A 20,437-nucleotide genomic window follows, 5' to 3' on the forward strand; every position below is an offset into this window, starting at 1 on the left:
TCTTGTGAAATACAAACTGTTATGAATTATGATAACTTTTTTAAACTGTTGAAAAGTAAAGTTTCTGATGGCAAAGCAGAAAGGAATAGTGCAGAGTCTGAGCCAAAAAACGGGTGTATCTGTATCTGAAGACCTTACCAGGTAAGGTGTATCTGAACAAAATGTTTCATTTGTAATTTACCGGACTAACTAACGGTGTGTGGATTTCTTTTTTCTAATAAAAAGCCACACTGAATATTCTGTATATTTCCAATTACCATTTCATTGACTCTAAAAAGATTCAATACCCAGAAATGGTCTCATGTTGTTCTGAGCGGTAGTAAAGGAGTAGGAGTCTAAAAACTGTCCCATGGAGAATGAAAGAAACTTTGGACAATCAATATTAGTCTGTTGCAGTGTGGTGAAGTACCTTTGTGATTGTTGGAAGCCTCATTTTTAATACCAGAGTGGACACACATTCCTAACAGCTCTTATACAATTATCATGAAAAGCCGATTGATTCTACTGATCCATAAAAATGTCTCTATTGCTCTTTATCACCTGTCACTTCAGTATAAACTCAGTCCCAGTCACGATCTAGTGATGAGGATTGAATCTTTCCAGTGGTCTGATTGGTCAGTGGTCGAGCTGTTGACAGGTTTTGATCTGAATCCTTCCAAGTCAACCTGCTCTGGAGCAAGTTAGCCTTGCGGCATTGGTTACCGTGGTGGTCTGCCTTGGTTAAAAGTGAATAAGTGTCTTGATACACGAAAACCTGAGTTCAGGCATCCAAGCCCCAAATTTAGGAGGACAGCTTATGGCTCAGGGGCAAAGAAGCTTTTTTATTCTAAAGATCTTATTTAGATGGATGATTATTGTACTTTATTTGCACTCTCTTGATTTTAAGTCTTAATTCATGGTTCCGGTCAGAATTTCTACTGCTCACAGGGTGGATAAATGTCGTCAATTTTTGTCACGTTATTACTGCTTTTGGTCCTCGTCATCTTTGTTTTCAAGGCAATGACGATCATTTTTGTCATGATTGGCTGCTTGTTTCATGATTCAGTGTAGTAAGAATCGAAAAGATTTTAGGGTTAATTAGAGAGTCGACATGTTTTGTCTTGAACCGTCAAAGTTGGTAATTTAATACTGTAAGTGAAAAAAATTAACATTCCTAAACTCCAGATTTTGCATCAGATGTGGTTAGATGCAGATTATGGCCAACCACCTTTTCAAGTGGAATATTTCCAGCGGCAATGCTGTTGGTGGCTTCATATTTTTCTTCTAATAATGATTGTATACAGGGATTTTTCTACAAGTAAATACAGTTGCAACTGGGGAAAACACACCTGAAGTGATGTGATTACGGTAATAAAATAAAGCAGTATTAATTATTCATTTTGTCTCAAACCTTAAATTTTTTTTAATGTCACTGTTATTTGACCTCTCCAGGTTATTTTAGAGTGATCTTAGAGTCCAGGATTATAGTCTTGTGCATGGATTCAAGTTTTGAATAGAAAGCATTAAACATTCATATTTAAAAAGCCAGAAACATAAATAAAAGTTTTAAGCATAAACATGAATAAAAAGCTTTACCCTAAAGTTGTGGCTGGTCTGGTTCCTTTTTGTATGACATATTAATTATGTATGCCATCCTGTGCCAACACTAACCATCTAACTACGTGAATGCCTGGGTCCCCCTGTTTAACTGCGGAAAGAGGAAGTAATCTTAAGAAAGGAAACTGCACTGGTAGGCAAGAGCTATGCAACCACACATGCAGTCACAGGACTACAGCAGCACTAAAAACAAGCACATCCATTTAAGTGATACTAAGAAGCACACAGGAGGCGCTTCAACACCATTAAGGATTAAAAAAGCCGACTTGCTGAAGAAATATACATAACTGCAGCGTTTCAATCGGGGTAAATTTTTCTCTTTGATTTTTTTATGTTCAGAGACGTGAGGATACTTTGTTTTTTATGCTGCTACTGGTCTGTCCTTGACAGGAATTTCTTTCCACCCAAGTGCTTCAGTAGATGACTCTGAATATATCAATTAATCAATTACGTATTCTCGTCTAAATGCCAGATTAAAAAGTTGCAAAAGCTGTTTACATAACGTTACATTGCTCTGTAGCTCCTCAGCTCCTCTCTGATGAACTCATCACGACACAGATTTGTGTTCATGTTACATATTATGCTGGTGGGTCTATTTATTTATTTATTTAGTCTCGGTATGGATGGTCAGCGTGCAACATGCTTTTAAGGCCTCGGGGTTCCAGTAATGCGCTCTGATATACTCTAGGGTGGGTAACTTTATCTCCCTCTGCCTTGCTCCTGTTATCTCCTGTCCATTACATTTAGTGAGCATCTTAAGACACAGCACAATAGGGTTCACACCCAGTTCTGCAGAACACGCTGCTGCATGCTGTTGCTTTGCTCTTGACTTGAATATCAGATTTTTAATCTGGAAGAGGAAGAATTATTTCTGGTGAGTCAAATGATGTGTAATAACTTTGTTTTAGAGCTTGAATTGATTAGATTGCTTTAGGTCCTAAAGAATATCTTCAGCATCTTTACTATCATGAGCAAAATCCTCTGTGTCTTAATTTTTTTTTTTCCAGTCTCGCGACGTTACTGTAATTTTTTTTTAAAATTATGTTTGTACACTTGAACATGCAGCCATTTAAAATGATTCTTTGCACAGCTTGGCTGTGGCTTTATGAGATTTCATGAAGATACAGAATAGATAACAGAACAAGCAGAGGGAACAAATTTGACATGTGACTATTTCTTTCTTTACACTCTATTAATAATCACATTAAGGACATAAATACATGGTATGGAAGAAGGTGCTCTACAAACACAATTTACCAACAAAGAAGGTTGTGTATGTATGAATTTTGCACCTCTTGTTTGAAAATTAGGTTGTTCCAGTTGTTTCAATGAATGTTTAACATGTCATTAAGACGTCCTGCAGTTAAAACATTGTTAAGAACACATTTGTGTTTCATTAGAAAATGGACTTTACTTCTCTTTTTTTCCATCCTATGTTTTAAGCTGTGCTGTATATTCGTCTTGTGAGGATCATGGAGTCCTAACAGTGTTTCCAGTGAGTCAATAATTCCCCATTTTCTTTATAGAAAAGGGAACAAGAAGCCACCAAAGATATAGGTTCTCATTTTCCTTAACATGCCTTCCCCTTGCATCAAAATAGCTTTCTTTCCATCGTGATCAGCTGAACTCTGCAGGAGTATTTTCGATTCATGTACTCAGTGATTCTGTTTCTACATAAAATGCATAACTGTTAGTGATTTGATTATTCTGCAGAGAGGTGTTTACCAGACCAAGTGCTCTGTGCACTGCGGTCATGGAAATCTTCTTGTAAATAAACCCCTTTGTTAGTCACTGGGGGTGAGACATCACATGCCTCAAAATAGGGTGATTCCCTGTGGTCTCAGATCCAGCTGATACAAACACATAGTAACTAACGTTGAAGCACTAACACCAAACATGTTGTTTTTTTTCTTTACATTCCATGGGTGGCTCTTAACTGGTCTACAGAATGTTAATTTTTCTTTACTAAATCAGATGTCACTGGGTTTTGTGCACTGTTTTAATTGAAATCTGTGGTAGAGAAGTAGCTGAAGCTAACTAGTTCACCACATACTGTATGTACCCGTAGCTGTTGAATTAACTTCACTGGCCCTATTGGTTGTTGTCTGAACCATGTACACTCTTGCCATATTTCCACGCAGGCCGCTGCAGAGAGAGGTAAAGATGAAGAAGTCAGAAATGTTTGGTTTCTCCCTGGAGGCAGACGACAGGACAAAGGATGAGAAAACGCAGCAAAACGCAGCAAAGAAGGATTTGGTCTCTGCTTTGGGTTTGGGCCAGGAGGCCCCCAAGGCTCCCATGGACACTGATTACCAGGAGGAAATGGAAAAGACCAAGCCTCAAATCAGATTCAATCTGAACTTTGACAAGTGAGCCTCTCCAAACAATGATAATATGGTTGCTGCTTTTAAAAAAAAAAACATTATATCTTTTTTTAATCATGATATCAAGCCCCACAGTGCTGATTAATGGTGAGTGTGAAGCTGCTTAACTCACATGAATGTTTTGTAACCCAGTTGTCTGTTAAATATATTTTGTTTGTAGAGAGATTCGTGGTGAAGAGCAGAACAATAGGAAGAGAGACAGCAAAACATTTAACATTGAGAGGTTGTTTGAAGCAGTGGCCAACAGAGATGTCAGAAAGCTGGACGGCCTGTACCAGTACCTGCACCAAAACATGAAGAAACTCTCTGACTCCTTGTGTGAGTGTGACAGGACCCACAATGCAGCAGCTGCACCAAACTGTAAGCTGTTGACCTGTGTGTTAACTCCCTGAATGTTTGGTTACACCTGCAGATCAGTCCTACGGTAAAACCGCCCTAATGAAGGCTCTGCTGCACCTCAAAGACAACAAGAACGAGACTGTTGAGTTTTTAATTGACATTTCAGAGAGGCTAGGCGACATTAAAGAGTTTGTGAATGCAGCCTACACCAACAGCTATTACCAAGGTAAACTTTTTTGCAATTCTGGGATCTTGAATTTGACATAATACGTTCTTACTTTACCCCACTCTCTCTGTCTACATCTTTCCAATCCTCCACATAAAACAGAAATGCTGCTCTAAATTAAATCACTCTAGCCACAAAAAATCTAATCCCAGTAAGGGAACATAAAGCAATGTCACTGATTTTCTGATACATTTTGATGTGTGACTCTGACAGGCCAGACAGCTCTCCATATAGCCATTGAGAGGAGAAGTATTTCCTATGTGAAACTCCTGGTCAGTAAAGGAGCAGATGTCCACGCCAAAGCCTGTGGGAAATTCTTTCAGCCAAATGACGGTCCCTACTTTTACTTTGGTGAGTCCATGCTGCTACAGAGAGGAGTTTCCACCTCTGTATTTTACTATTTTCATTTCACGTTATTGTTAATTATTGTTGATTATTAGTTTATTCTAATTAATGACAAAAACAAAAGACAGAACTGCACCACTAAATGACAATGTACTGAGGCATGCTATTTTCTTCTGCACAAAAGGACACACAAGCTGCATTGATCAATATTGTACTGACTTAAAGGGGGTACTCCAGTGATTAAAGTTGGGGGGCTCACAAGGGACGGATTAAAATTGTCAAGAACAATCTAGCAGAAGCAGAGATACCTTGACTTTTAGTCTGTAGTATGGTTCGAGCTCCAAAAACGTTTCCCATAATGCAACCCAAGGCCATCTTTCATTAGACCCTACCTGCCTCCTAAATTCCCTCTTCCTTTAAACCCCCAACACCATATGTTTTCAGAAAGTTTAAGCCTCTAGCCCAAACTGAGATGACCCTGATGACATCATCAGGGTTATTTTTTACTCATCCAGAGTCAAAGACGACGTTACACAGACTGAGTGGTCGACAATTAAACCATGACAATTAAACTGAGCCTTGTAAAATTGATGGAGTGCCCTTTTAAAGTATGCATGTCAGTTTATTTATCGCAGATTTATTTGCATGCATGATGTTTAGAGCATTGTAGAGTTGTCCTCTTTTATTGGTTCTTTGCTCCCTTGTAATACATATTAACACCAACTGTTGATATGCGATACTGTGCGTCAAATATATGTGAAATATGGAACATGGACTGATATAACAGAAAAAGCTAATCACGATTATACTTTGCAAATTGTCTCAATTACCTCTTAAGGGTGATTTCCATCAAATGCAGTTGGTTTAAAGATAACTGGTAAACCTTGTTCTTGCAAAAGACCCTTGGCAGGGCACGTGATACTGTACAAGACGATGCAGTTTACATACGTTTAACTTTTGGGTAAATATTGTCTAACATTTTTTTAAAAGTCATTAGTAGTAATATATCTCTCATTTAAATGTTTATTTAAAAATGGAAAGAATTTGTCAGTCTCAAAGCCCTGCTGTCAAAGGTAATGCTTGTACTTTGATTAACTTAATGTAGACACGTCAAACATTCTAACATAATGCAAGGGGGAAAGCTATAAATAAAGATCAGCCACCAACAGGACTCCCTCTCTGTGTTGTCGTCAGGTGAGCTGCCTCTGTCTCTGGCAGCCTGCACCAACCAGGCCGACGTGGTGGACTTCCTGATGGAGAACGAGTACCATCAAGCAGATGTCAAGCTGGTGGACTCTCACGGCAACACGGTGCTGCACGCTCTGGTGGTGGTGGCCGACAACTCAACGGAGAACACAGACTTCATCACCAGCATGTACGATCGCATCCTCAAAACCACAGCTCGACTGTATCCAAAGCTGAAGCTGGAGGACATCGAAAACCACAAGGGGTTAACACCTCTCAAAATGGCTGCCAAGACTGGCAAGACAGGGGTCAGTATAGTATGTATGGCTACATTAAAATGTAAGAGGGCCCAGGGGCAAAAATGTATCTGGGCCCCCCAAGCCTCACTGAGGTAAGGTCTATTAATTTCAGTTTCTTGTGCATTGGCATGTATTATGATAATTTGAACATTTTTTTTTTTTTGGTCTGGGCCCTTAGTGCAACCGTATCACTTAACCTTGAGTAATTCGGACACAAAAATTATTTATTTCGTCAAGATAAAATTAGTAATCCACTCCACTGAAATTCTGGACTCATTCAAATGGCTTCCCCGGTTCTGCTGTCTAGTAGCCAGTTCCAGACAAGTCTACAGTTTCAGTATTGATGTTGAACTGCTGGAATGAATAACAGTGAACCTTCTGGCTTTCCTTTCATTTGTCTGCAGCTTTTTTCACACATCCTGAAACGGGAATTCCAAGACAGTCACACCAAACATTTGTCCCGTAAATTCACTGAATGGGTTTACGGTCCCGTCCACTGCTCCCTGTTTGACCTGGCCTCTGTGGATTCGTGCGAGGACAACTCGGTCATGGAGATACTGATCTATGGCAGTGACATTCCTGTGAGTCCCGGCATCATGAGCCCAGTCAGAGCAGCTGCTGTCCTTATTTCTCTACTCAGACATCTGTCTCCTCCTGTTTAATCGCAGAACCGTCACGAGATGCTCCAGACGGAGCCTCTGAGCCGTCTGCTGGAGGAGAAGTGGAAGAAGTTTGCAGGTCGAATGTTTTTCCTCAACTTCCTGTTCTACCTCATGTACCTGATCATCTTCACTATTGTGGCCTACAATAAGAGGGAGGGAAAGGTGAGCTGGCTGCTACAAACTGTGTGATTGATCTGTGTAGCCATCCCAGACGGTCTACGGTGATGTTACTGATGGTGTTGCTGATGTTTCTTTTCTGCCCAACAGCCACCGTTTCCCTTCGAACACACCTCAGTGGGTTACCTGTATGTTTCAGGCCAGCTACTGACAGCACTGGCAAACTGTTATTTCTTTTTCATAGGGGTATGTTGTTGCTCTTGTGTTTTAAATTAAAATCTAACAGCTCTGTATTCCAATTATATGACTGATCAAAAAACCTCATCTAAATCCCTAGATGATTGACATGAAGAGGAAGCGCCCAAAGCTGCAGACATTGCTAATTGATGGATATTATGAGATTCTTTTGTAAGTAGTAAAGCTTTCCAGATGTGGTCAAAATTAAAGATGCCCTGTGGAGTTTTCTTGTAAAAAAAACCCAGTTATATTTACATTTAGTGTTTGTCACCGAAACACATTGTGTTTATCTTGGAGGTCTAACAGATATGTTGAATGAAACATTTGCAAAGCTGTTTTTTTTTTTTTTTAAATATTTAAATCCCTCATTGTTCACATCCACATTTACCAGCCAGCAGTCTTCTACTGCCACCATCTGTCGATCAGTGTAACTGTATGAAACCAGTGGCAGGAATATACCGTATATTGTGTTACTCACAAACGTGCATGTGCGTCTTTTACCATGTCCACAAATTGTTTCTAATAAGTCTCCACAGGGTACCTTTAAACTGCAATCTATTCTAATGTCACTGAGCAAAACGTGTGTAGATGAAAAGTTACTCAACACCAGGGGGAAAAGCTTTGTTCCACTGCACTCTCTGGTGGAAATTTTCTAGTCAGTTTCATCTGGATGTGGTCAGAAATGTGCTTTGTTGCATGTTGACCACACCCGGCAGTGATGTCATGGTGCACGGATAAACTACGGAGTCCACTTCTACATCCCTGTTGCCAGTTGAGAGATTAAACCACTAGGGGTCAGCAAAAACAAGATTTTCAGAGAGTGTTAAATTGCTCTTTGAAAAGATTCGGTTGGGGGTCCAGGAGCCACTGGGTTCACATGTTCCTCACTCACAGGGAAGTGAGTCGTCAACCTAGTTATGCGATTGATGTTGTCAGGGATTCATTAATCAGAAAAACAAGATGGAAGAATTTTTACATCAAAAGACAGATTTACATGTAGTGCCTATAAAAAGTATTTGGAGATTTTCAATTTTTTATTTTTTATACAAAACGTAATAAAAAGATGCTTTAATGTAGCTTTTTTGGTCAACAACATTATTTTAAAATAGTTTTCACAACACTCAAATAGAGCAATGCAAACATTAACACAAAACTAACAAATAAGAAAATACAAGACAAGAAGAAAATATAGAGATGGAAAGATGGAAAAAAGGCAGAAACTGAGAAAAAAAAAGAAAACATACAGTTCACGCCTCCCACTTGCTGGGCCTTTTGCTTGAACAGCTGTCTGAATAGCAGCTGTTGCCTCATCATTAAGAACATTCATAGACACAATTGACATGTTTATAACTGAAATATAAAGTAGATATATAAACTGTCTAATTCATCAGCACTTTTATAGACATGGTATGTGAATCCCTATAACATCTCATAGTATATTGGTCACTTGACGCCAAAAATAAGAAGTCTTTTCATGGACTTGCTTGGAGTGTTTCTTTGTCTTCATGGTGTAGATATTGCCACAATACTGACCCAGCAGAAGTTTGACCTTCCAGATAAAGGTGTATTTATACTACAATCGATCCCTACAATCACTAACAATTAAACCCCCTGACTACATAAAGTTGATCTCACTTTGACTATGTGATTTCTAAAACCAATAAGTCTTTTTTCACAGCAGACATTCTGACTTTTCATAGTAGGAGAAGCACAGATCTTCCTAATAACATTAGAAATGGTTCCAATCTATTCCAGTGTCCCAATAAACCATGACAGTGTGACAATGAGACAGCACGCACAACACCAGGATCCTGAAACTGAAGCAGCCACATGGAATTCAGCCATTATTAACTGTATTATTTACACTTGTAATTTTCTTACTGTGATGTGTCAAAATATCTGCAGTGAAAAAGGTCTAGTGGCTGCACCAGTAATGAATCAAGTGTCTCCTACTGTAGGGGGATGAATACTTTTGTATTATTTTTTATTCTATATTTGTTTAATCAGTTTAAGGGAGAACAGTTTCATGGATGAATACTTTCGTATAGGCACTGCATAATCTTAAATACTGCTACTAAAAGAAAAACTCACAATAAAACACATTAATCACCAAATAACTCCTGGGATTTGTTAAAGAGCACACAGTCTAACGATATGTAAACAGCTTCAGATTATCTTATAAAATATATCTTTTTGGTTTTTTACACATACTGTACAGGAAAAACATACAAACCCCTCTGTAGCCTCATGTTTGACAGTAGAGATTTACGCTGTTATAATTTACAAACACAAAGCTACGCAGGATCACAGTGGGTTCTCTGCTTTTTGTAGTCTTGCGCAGGGGGTCCTCTTCCTGGTCTCGGCCGGGCTGTATCTGTGCGGGCAGCAGGAGTACCTCGGCTTCCTGGTGCTGTGTCTCGCTCTGAGCTGGTTGAACCTGCTCTACTTCTCCAGGGGTGACAGACACATGGGCATCTACAGTGTCATGATACAGAAGGTAGTCCACACAGGTTGCCCTGCACCACAGTGAACATCACAGTGTAACATTCTCATCCATTAAGCCTTTTGTCTCTTTTCTTTGTAGATGATCCTCAGTGATATCCTGCGCTTTCTTTTTGTCTACGTTGTCTTCCTCTTTGGATTTTCAGCAGGTATTTTCATTCCTCTGTAAATGAAGAGTCATTCAAAAAGACATTCCATACCCTCTCAAAATGCTTTCTGACTATAATATTACCAAGGTTTTACTTAGCTTTTATCGATTTGAAAGGTAGAACTATCCTGCATTTGTAAAATGTACTTACTTTCCAAGGCAAATAAAGGGCCCTTTGAGATAAAAACTTGTAATAACACTATGGCCAATATGCCATGAATGGAGGATGTGATGTCATCTTCTTCTTCCTGTCTCCCGTCAAAGCGGTGGTCACACTGCTCATAGAGCCTCCTGTGAAAAACAACACTGCCAGTCTTAAGAGGGAGCGTTTGTTTGGCCCCCTTGACCCTGGTGAGGAGTGTATAAAACCCACCTTCAGAAACATCTCCTACACCACGCTGCAGCTCTTCAAGTTCACCATTGGCATGGGGGACATGGAGTTCACCGAGAGCTACCAGTACAAGGAGGTCTTTTACGTGCTCCTCATTGGCTATATCATACTCACCTACATCCTGCTGCTCAACATGCTCATCGCCCTCATGAACCGCACCGTGGAGAAGATCACCATGGAGAGCACCAGCATCTGGAAGCTGCAGGTGAGGCATCCAGAGGGTTAATTGGTCATCTGAGTGTCCAGTCAAGGCAGCTGTGGTTTGTTGAAGTGCTGTGACTATTTTCAGAGGGCCATCACTATCCTGGACATGGAGAAAAGACTGCCTTGTTGCCTGAGGAGGAGGCTTCGTTGTGGGGTGGAGAAAAAACTGGGCACTGTTCTTGGAGATGACTGGCGCTGGTGTTACAGGTTGGCCTCTTTCAGCTCAGACAATCACACAGTCAGTGACTGATATGTTTTGAAAGGTTCCAATCATTTCACGCATGGATGTATATTTATTTGAGTATAAAGCACATATAAACTGCAAACTGCACTTTGCCATGAATCCTTTTGACTTTTACTTTAGCACCACTGTGATATTGACCTTTGATGTCTCAACTAATATTGAGACATTTCCATGAAATTCAGTACAGTCAACTTTGGTGATAGCACTTTTCATCCAACTCCATCATCAGGTCAAAATTTCTGTTTGTCCAATGCTTTGGTTTGTGACCAAATGCCTGCAAAACTAATATTTCCACCAGCCTCAGCTGCATTCTCTTTGGGTCGGTGCTAATTAGCAACACACAAAATCTAAATGGTGAACAGTGTAAACATTATACCTGCTAAATATCAGCATGTTAGCATTGTCATTGTGACCATGTTAGCATGAGAATATAAGCATTAAGCTCAAAGTACCGCTGTGCCTAGTTACATCCTCACAGAGCTGCTAGCATGACTCCAGACTCTTAACTTGAGGTCCTGTCTGGTAGGGACTTTGTGTCAAAATCTGATTATTTCAAACTACCTGATGCACAGCAAATCAGGGAAAGAGTAATATTCCAGCATATTATTACTAGTTGGTTTTTGGGGTTGTGGTCAAAATATAGTGACGCCACCATATGTGACCCGCACTGTGCACTGTGCCTGCTAGGTACTAAAAGGCAACAGTCCACAGAGTCAGAGGACAAGTGATTCAATAAGGCCCCCTGAGCAGATTAATCCTGCCATGGATAAGAACCAGAGAAAGGAACATGTTTGCTGTGTTTATGATGGTTGAATACATTTCCATTAGTTAAGAGTTATTAGTGACAAGCTGAGGCATATTTTGGGATGGCTTACACTATTCATAGGTCTACTGCTGAGAAGTGGTCCCGTATTGTCTCCAGTTTCGCTGGATGGGACACTAAATCTGCATGTGTGCCCATAGATGTGAGTCTTGGTAGGTTTGTGTCAGGTTTCCTGGTGATAGGAAGGTTGCTATGAGAGGTGCAGAGCTGGAGTCACCATCTGATGTAAAGTTTTGGCCTGTATATTCAGTTTATGGTTTTTGGGTGTGAGACATTGTCTGGTATGTTACAAAGTCTCATCTCTTTTGCAACCTCTCAGTTTTTTAATGTCGAGGGGTAAGAAGCCCTGGCACCAAATTGTTCAACACTACAAGCTGATCCCCTGAGCAGCAAATAAATCTAACTTTAGTAAGCAATATTAATAATAATGAAGCAGAAAAACAGATTTAGACCTGAAGATTTAACAAAAGATGCATCCTGTAAGAGCAGGATTGACTTGAAGTGCAGCACACTGTTCTCCACTAATTTGCCTTCTCTGACAGTTGATTGATGCGTCACACAGTAGACAGTAATTGGAGCATGTGTCTCTTCTTGTCGTCTCAGAGTGGAGGAAGTCAACTGGAACAAATGGAACATGAACCTGGGCAAAATAAATGAGGATCCTGGCTGCTGGGATCGTGTACAACAGCCTGCCTCAGAAACCCCGTCGAACAGACCAAACAGAGGTTCATATACATTAATACAGACTCAAAGTTTCTAGATTAGAAAATGCTTTTAAGTAGTCCACCTCTAGTAACATTTCCTCCTTTGTCCACAGGGCGGAGCTGGAGAGGTTTATTCATGGAGGGCAGTCGGCGGCAGCAGACACATCAGCCCACAGAGATGAGTCCTCTGAGCACCACACCGGTCTAAAGAGACAACAGAGAGCTTCACTCTGGCTGCTCAGCCTGACTGACCTGAGCAACGAGGCATTCAGACCTAAAGACAGTATTCAGTTTCACTTCCCCAAGAAATGTAACTGCCAAAGGGATGAGGTGCCTCTCTGATTGACTGATGCTCCAGTGTCAGCTTGATTTTAAATTTAAACTTTGAGGCAATATTTATATTATAAAATATAATATATTAATATTGTAGATATATATCTGACTGACATAATGGGGCGAAAATGAAGAATTTATCAATGCGGAATGCTGAAACAAGTGCTGCTTAAATACCAAGGTAACCATGCATGTGAAATATATTAGCCATTTAATTGAAAGGGTTCTGCACATGCTGTTTCTGCCAACGCCTGAATAGGATTCACATCCTCTGCAAAAAGGCCACAACCTGCCCGGCACTTATAGCATCACTTTAAAATCCTTCATGGAGTAATACTGATCACAAAGGTGCTGATCCTACCTTCCCACTGTGTGGCCTTTGTACAAGTCCCATTTTCATCACAGCCAGACAAGGTAAATCTACTGCAGCCAGAGGGTCCTGCAGATTTCACAGCTTGCTTTGTCTACTCTTCTTCCTGTTTCTATTTGGCAGAGGCAGGGTTGGATAAATGGCATGAAGGCACAGCAACTGGTCCAACAATCACCACCTTAAGCACTAGCTGTCACAGTTACAAATTATATGTAGCTTAGATGGGCCTTTTGAACCATTCAGCCACTAGTCAGGCTGATTATGTAAGAAAAGTGCGTAAACAGTGACCTACCTAAACTGGCAGACAGGATGACAATAGTTAAGTTACTGTATCTAAGCGCATGCAGAATGAAGAGAGCAGAAGAAAACTGCAGTTAAGTTCAGACATGTAAATTAATGTTGCAGATAATCCAAACAGCAGTTTAGACTCATTTCAAAGCATAAATTAGAACTTTATTTTATTATTACAATATTACAAAAAGAGTAGCACAACTCTCACGCTCTTGCCTCTTATCTGTCGTACAGAATGACACAAAAGAAAGGCTTACGGACCTTCTTCCATTTCACAGCAATAGTACAAGAAACAAAGGAAAAAATAAAATTTAAATAACAAGCAAATCAAGTATTATAAATAGTCACAACCGCAAACTGAAGCTCTGAAACTTGGAAAAAAAAGTTACAGGTCTGTAACTACACACTGCTAAAATATATAATTACAAAATATTACTCCTTTTCTTGCTTTCCATAATAAAGAATCTATAAGGAATTGCCCGTCTATTAAACAAAATTCATTAAAATAAAAAGACCAGAAAAAAATGCTATTTCTGTGTATCCTTACCATCTTCTCTCTCCTTATTGTTTGGGGTTTTCATTAAAACCATGCTCATTTGCAAAGGAAAGTCCAAGGACTAAACACTTAAGGCTTTTTAAGGGCTGTTAGGGAGATAGGTGAACAAAACATGGGTGTCATTGTGTTTATACACACACACGCTCTCTCTCACACGTACACACACACACACACACACACACACACACACACACACACACACACACACCCTGAACTCTACCCACATCAGCAGGCAACATTCACACACAATCATTACATTTTAAAGTTACAGTAGTCTAGTAGGTAAGCCAGTGTACAATAAAATAAACAATGCATTTGCTGTTTCACTTTAAACGTAAGTCAGTTTTGTTTACCCCCAAGTGATCTTGCAAGTGATCAATTTGGTCTTTTCAGGCAGACTTCACATCAGAATCAGTAGCAACTACACACAACTTAATTCATCTAAATTCCTGCTGTCAGGATCAAAACTCTGATTAGTCTCGTAGTAAGATTCTACATGACATTAGTAACACTATTATTTCTTCTACTCCAGAGTTTTTTCCTCATAACTAACCCATCCCCTTCAATACCTGCAAAACAAATGATCTCAACATTCAAGTAATACATTTGTCATGTTTACAAAAACGATCTGAAAAGGAAACAAAAATAAAATGGCACAATTTCATAACAGTGTGTCCTTGTTAACCTGACTTTGGCCATTTTAAGGTATGAGAGTTAAGCTTTTATGACTTCTTCTGCACTTACCATTTCACAATCTTGTTGCCAAACCTTCCTGGCACTGACAAAAGTCTGAATTCCTGAATTCATTGCAGCATTTTAAGCAGAACAGAGCATCACCTTTTTTTAACATATTTGCTCCCTGCTGGATCTTTACTATGTACAAACAACTTGATTACATGCTTCCTTATCTGACAGAGAGGAATCAATCTTGAATAGTCCTATTATACAAATAAATAATTACATTTAAAAAGAATAAAACCTCCGTGTACATGTGCATTCCACAAGCTGTACTTTGTAGTCTCCAGTGTCTGATAGCTTTGCATTGAAACAAGATCATTACTCTTTAAGTCCTCTAATGATTGTGTTTAATCTTGAAGTTACTATGAGATTTGAGTATTAACACCATAATGAAAATTAGTCACTTGTCTAATACAACAAAAAGATTCTGTAAAGACCCTGTAAAAAACATCAATCAGTAGATTTTTAGTGGGAATCTGTTTGTTTTTCTTCTTTCTTACATGCATAAGAAAACTTTACCGATAGGTCTGAAGTTGAAATAACACAGGATCTGTTAAGACCCAGGCACACAGATAGACAAGAATGATAGAGGAAGAAGCAGGGAATGACACACACAGTATAGACATGTACACACACGCACATGAAAAAGTTCCCTAAGGTGCCAGGTAAATGCACTCATTAAAAAAAATAAAAGGAGCAATTGATCACTTGCAAGATTTATTAAAAAAAGAAGAAAAAAAATACTGTTCTTCATTAAATATATTAATTTACTGTCTTTAACATTAGCGGTCATTTGTTTAAGTTATCAATTTAGTGTTATTCATGTGTTTCCTCTCTTAAGACTAAACAAAGGGGTTTGATAACCGTAATGTAGACAAGGCCATAGCTTATCTGTACCCTGGGTGCTGGATGAGAGTGTTTCTGCCATCCCCAACCTCTGGACCTACCCTACTTAGAGTAGGCCTGTGCATCTTGCCCATCAACCCTAGATTCTGATCGCGGAAGTAGGGCGTCTGGAAGTCCCCACCCAAGTAATCTGCTGTTTGCATCAGAGTAGTCTGGGCGGAGGAGGAGGTGGAAGAGGAGCTCACTCCTAGCCTGTAATGGGGAGCCCCAGGAGGCCCACAGTCTAGCGTGGTGCACCCCCCTGGGCCCGCACCGTGGAATGGCATTGCTATGTCCTGAGACCCGGAGCTATCACTGTTGGGTGTGGGTAGGATGCTGCTGTTCCAAATGTGGGACTGGAAGTAGTGACCGTTAGTGTAGTGGGCCATTGGACCGGGCATGCCGTTGTTGTTGACAGGGGGAGAGGGGGTGGGCCTCTCTATGACAGGTTTCAGTGTGTAAGGCTGACCCACACACACCTCTGCAGGGTAGCCCATGCCCTTAAAATGGAAGGCAGGGTCCCTGGAAGGCTGCTTGCAGAGGTGGGTCCCACCGTTCTGAATGTGGGGTACATGAGCCAACTGGTGCTGATTCCAAGAGCACATCTTCTGCTGCTGCGTGTTATGTTGTATCTGTTGTTGCAGTTGATTCTGTTGTGGATGCAGATGCTGCTGCAGGTGGTGCTGCTGCTTGAGATCAGTGTGGCTGGAAGGCAAGTGGTTCATAGCAGCCATGCTAGGTGGAGGGTGAGCTCCCACCGGGGCCGTGGCTTTCTCATGAGGGCCAATAATGCAGGTGGCTGGGGGGAAGCCAGGGGTGGCAGGGTTGCTGTGCATGGAGACCCTGGAGCAGGCGCTGATAAGCAGATTGCGACTGATGGGGCTTGGGTTGGCGATCTGGCCCTCACACATGGAGGTGGCTCCTGCACCTTGGGCTCGAGCTTGGCAGAACTGGTTGATCTGATGCACAATGGTGCTCAGGTCGGCCTGGCGGCCCTGGTGCAGCCCAGCAGCCATTGAGAGTGGAATGGTTGAGGTAGAAACGGTAACATTAGGTGGTGCGTCACCATCGGGCAGTTTTCTGCCCCCCTGTAAGCCAGGGGGCGGCTGCTGCTGAAGGTGCTGCTGCTGAAGCATGACAGTAGGGGGCCCCTGCGGCTGGCTAAGGGCTGGGTGCTGAGACAGAGTCTGAAGTCTGGGTGGGCCCTGAGGGTGCTGGGCCATGGAGGGAGGATGTCTGAGGCTCTGGGTGTGACCCTGGTGCTGAGGGAGGGGCATCTGTATAGTCTGAGGCTGGTCCTGTGGTTGAAGGGGTAAGCTTTGCTGTGACCGGGTAAGGTTCGGCAGAGGTGGGTGGTGGTTTAAAGTGCTGGTCGAAGCCACTTGGTAGGGTCTAGTGGGAGGGTTCATGATGACGTCAGGGTGCAAGCGAGCCCGGCTGCCGTCAAAATCTTTTAGGATGCCTTTGACTGTGGGCACCTTTACAATGGCAAGGAGGCCTGTCTTGGCACTGGCCTGAGACAAAGGGTAAGGGCTGTAGCGCTGGCCTGACGTATCCAGCCCGTTGACTGTACGGCGCACGTGGTTTCGCTGGGGGACCTTGACGCTGTTAGGGAAGATCTTGATGGTGAGTGGGTTGTTGGCAACCTTCTTAGCATATGCATCCAATTCTGCAGGGGTTGGAAATGGAGCGGATCTCATCCTTTGTGTGGTGTCCCCTGGGGTGGAGGACAGGACAGGTGAGAGGTAAGACAGAGACAGAAAGCAAGAGGAGCCAGAAATAGGGGGATGAAGAGAACAGGGTAATAGACACAATGAGACAGATAACAACCCAGGTAGAAGTGTATGTGCCAAAAAAGAGCACATCAGTTGTAATCTGAGCAGCTGAGATTAACCTGATTTGGGCAGCACTCTCATATTCTATACCTCACTGTTTTTCTCCTAAAACCCTCACAGCCCCCATTTAAGGGCTTTAGGAGAAAGATTCCCGATCTCTCTCTCAGCTGAACTACTAGGGCTAACACATCCCTGTCTAAAATCCAATTTTGTGGTAGCGTCTATGACTTTGAGGTCAGGAGCTTTTAGGGGCCTTAATTGACGTAGCATCCGGGAAAACAATAAGTATGCAGCTGAGAGGGGGCTGCGCTGCTTGCTACTGACTCACAAAATAAACAAAGAGGGAGCGAGGGAGTGATGGTCCCCTGTGGCTGCTTTGGGGAGAAGGAAAGAAAGAGATAGATGCAGACAGCAGAGCTCCATGACAGCAGAGAGTAATCAGACACAGCAGCAATGTCTCTGATCTGCGGGAACACCTCCCAGGCCTGAGCTCGCAAACGCTTGTTATACCTACTAAGCACTGTGGTTAAATTTAACAATGTCAAAGTGACAATGTGAACATGATTATGTGTTTGTGCATGTGTGAGCGTGCGGGTGTGTTTCATTCATGAGCCTGTTTAAAATGCAGGTGTTGGCTAATGTGACAGTATCTTGTACATTATGTACCAGTTTTTATTCTGACTAGATGTGATCTCGCGTTTCATTTTGACACAAGTGCGCTTGCTTCCACTTATTTCACCAACACAATAAAAGTCATTGATAATCGTTTTAGTGAATGACAGGCTTGTCTCCCTGCCTTCCTCCATCTGACTGTCCCAATCACCTTGGCCCCGCCAATCTGAGCTACTTACACCAAAACTTTTGGACTGATGGAAATGATTGCAGGGATGATTAATTACTGAGCTATATTTAACCTAATCTTTCATTAGTTTTGAGGAGGGGTATTTTCAGTTCCGGTAAAATAGATATGTCCATTACAGCTGCTACTTTCTGTTGTTGAGTGAGCAGTAATTTGAAATGTCTGAACTGCTGGCAGAGGTCTGTGGTTTCTTGCAGCCGTGGCTGTTGTGCTCGGTCTCACAGGAGGTGAACTGGGCTTGAGGGATGAGGGATGGAGCTGAACTGTGAGCGCCGACATGACGGCACCAAGAGTTGTGCCAACTGGCTAATTAATTCCCGCTTTATTTGTGAACAGGAAACAATGGGCAGTGATGTGCGGTGCCTGTATGGGGTGGCACACAGGGGGCTGCTGTGACTAAGTGTTCAGCCTGCTGATGGCAGCCTCATTAATGCAGGGGTCTGGGCCAAGGAGCTGGAGCTCGACACCCACCATCACTGAGACCTAATGTCTGTCGCTGAATAAATGCCAGGGTAAGCAAACACAGATAAATGAACACTTCCACACAGGCACAAAGACATGCTGAGGATGGACTTCACCTGTCATACACGTGATGATTAATGACCTTGTTGGAAATGATGCTTCATATAGTGACATAAAGACAGACAAAACAAATACAAAGGCAGATTGATTTTGACAATTATCCCACCCGGTTTTTGGGGTACCAGTTACTATACAATACATACCATTTTAAGCAATAAAACTCCATAAAACTACACTTTGATAAATGCAACTTTATTGTCAGCTATCAGTATTCAAGATATATTTAGAGCTTGTAAGATTTTGGCACAGCCTCTGCAACTGTTGTCAAAACCTCATGTCAGTGTAGCTCTAGAAAGGGTTCTGAGTAGGTGGGAAGAGAGTACCATCAGCTGTTGCAATGAATAAAACATCTTTTATCATTTCATCGGAATGAGATCTTCCGGATGAAACAGGATTTTGGACAGCATGAATGAATGTCAAAGAACACAGTCACTTTATATGTAACATCATCTGTCAGGGTTTGCTCTGTGTCAGCCAAGCTGGTTGGGGATTATCAGGGGACATACTGAGCCAACATGGGGTACGTTTGGGTAATAAATACGAGCATGCAAAACTGATTGATCAAAACAGTAACACTTAAACAGCTTCAACAGAGAAAAGAATAACTTTTGGTTTCTGCATAGGTTTTTTTTTTTTCTCCGAGTAAGACTCGAACAATTAATACATATTTTCACAAACTCTTCACATGATAGATATACCTCTGTATGATTGAAAAAAAGCCCTATTTTGCTATTTTAAAGACAGAGAAAAATAGTTTTCGCTTACATAAAGCAAGAAAACCAGCAGCAAGCATGTAACTGGGAAAAGTGTTATTTCTTTGCCACTGGCACTTGTATGATGAGTATTATACTTAAGTTGTAGGACTCAAGCAAATAGCAAAGAAAGCAATGTCTATGTCTGGAAACTGACCAATCCATTAAATTAGAAAAGGGATTATACATTGTTAACAAAACTTAGGCAGGCATTTTTTCGGGAAAAACAGCAAATCAGAAAGAAGAATTTAAAAGAACTGGTTTAAAATGTGTAATAAAAAGGGGTAAATTATTGTTTAGAGTAGTTTCCCCTAACAGTGGATAAAATCGACCTCTTGCTGTTAACATCTGTTCGAGGGTCCTGGCAGCTGTTTATTATGTGTTCTAGTAAACAAGTGTACCTTATTAGCATTTCAACCTTAACCTGAAACCTGGATTAGTTGAAGATCTTAAAGCATCAAGGGAGAGTTAATGAGTGTATGAGTGAAGTTTGTAGGCGGCTGCTGGTGGCTACGAGCATATCATCCCTCAGATCTCCAGCTAAGCACGTTCCCAGGGAGGGAAATGGGGGAAAGAGGCCAGTCTGGCCATGCGTTAATTACCCTGCTGCTAGCTAGCTAGCTAGAACACAAGTGCACAGTCAGCAGGCAATAATTAGGGTTTCTTTTATTCAACTACTGTTTTCATTGAACAAGATTTAAGCAGCAGGGGGCAGGGGCTCATGCTGCTGTAAACTACAATTTTCACATAAGAGCAGGAAATAAGGTCTGAAGCTTCAATGTCAAATTAGACATGTGAATTTAGTTTCGCCTTACATTTTTGCAGACTTT

General features: G+C 41.3%; 2 protein-coding genes across 9 annotated transcripts in view; one reads left to right on the forward strand and one right to left on the reverse strand.

The window, feature by feature from the left end:
• Window positions 1-1,803: 1,803 nt before the first annotated feature.
• Window positions 1,804-13,565, forward strand: trpv1 (transient receptor potential cation channel, subfamily V, member 1). 3 transcript variants are annotated; one of them, XM_040150583.1, is made up of 17 exons: window positions 1,810-1,902; window positions 3,065-3,091; window positions 3,738-3,965; window positions 4,141-4,298; window positions 4,393-4,545; window positions 4,759-4,896; window positions 6,085-6,383; window positions 6,779-6,955; window positions 7,043-7,198; window positions 7,304-7,399; window positions 7,491-7,561; window positions 9,722-9,887; window positions 9,975-10,041; window positions 10,305-10,636; window positions 10,721-10,842; window positions 12,306-12,427; window positions 12,520-13,565. In XM_040150583.1, exons 3-17 carry the CDS (start codon window positions 3,760-3,762, stop codon window positions 12,612-12,614), a joined length of 2,358 nt encoding a protein of 785 aa, XP_040006517.1. In that variant the 5' UTR covers window positions 1,810-1,902; window positions 3,065-3,091; window positions 3,738-3,759; the 3' UTR covers window positions 12,615-13,565. The 3 variants fall into 3 exon arrangements, with proteins under 3 accessions (XP_040006516.1, XP_040006517.1, XP_040006518.1); XM_040150582.1 differs by lacking the exon at window positions 3,065-3,091 and having other exon boundaries at window positions 1,804-1,902; XM_040150584.1 differs by lacking the exons at window positions 1,810-1,902; window positions 3,065-3,091 and adding an exon at window positions 2,402-2,470.
• Window positions 13,566-13,900: 335 nt separating this feature from the next.
• fam222ba (family with sequence similarity 222 member Ba) overlaps window positions 13,901-20,437 on the reverse strand; it is a 33,417-nt gene continuing 26,880 nt past the window's right edge. For all 6 annotated transcript variants that reach the window (XM_040150590.1, XM_040150587.1, XM_040150591.1 and 3 more), the window contains one exon: window positions 13,901-17,296. In XM_040150590.1, coding sequence (XP_040006524.1) covers window positions 15,582-17,296 — 1,715 coding nt within the window. In that variant the 3' untranslated portion in view covers window positions 13,901-15,581. The remainder of the gene's footprint in view (window positions 17,297-20,437) is intronic.

The sequence above is a fragment of the Xiphias gladius genome, chromosome 17, assembly GCF_016859285.1.
Source record: "Xiphias gladius isolate SHS-SW01 ecotype Sanya breed wild chromosome 17, ASM1685928v1, whole genome shotgun sequence".
In the NCBI taxonomy this organism is placed as follows: Eukaryota; Metazoa; Chordata; class Actinopteri; order Istiophoriformes; family Xiphiidae; genus Xiphias; species Xiphias gladius.

What these genes read in the sequence shown, in the direction of transcription:
- trpv1 (XM_040150582.1), top strand. Translation starts at nt 3,760, where the DNA reads ATGAAGAAGTCAGAAATGTTTGGTTTCTCCCTGGAGGCAGACGACAGG. An exon ending in ACAGTGTCATGATACAGAAG is followed by an intron (nt 9,888 to 9,974) that starts GTAGTCCACACA and finishes TTTTCTTTGTAG; the next exon opens with ATGATCCTCAGTGATATCCT. An exon ending in CCTCTTTGGATTTTCAGCAG is followed by an intron (nt 10,042 to 10,304) that starts GTATTTTCATTC and finishes CTCCCGTCAAAG; the next exon opens with CGGTGGTCACACTGCTCATA.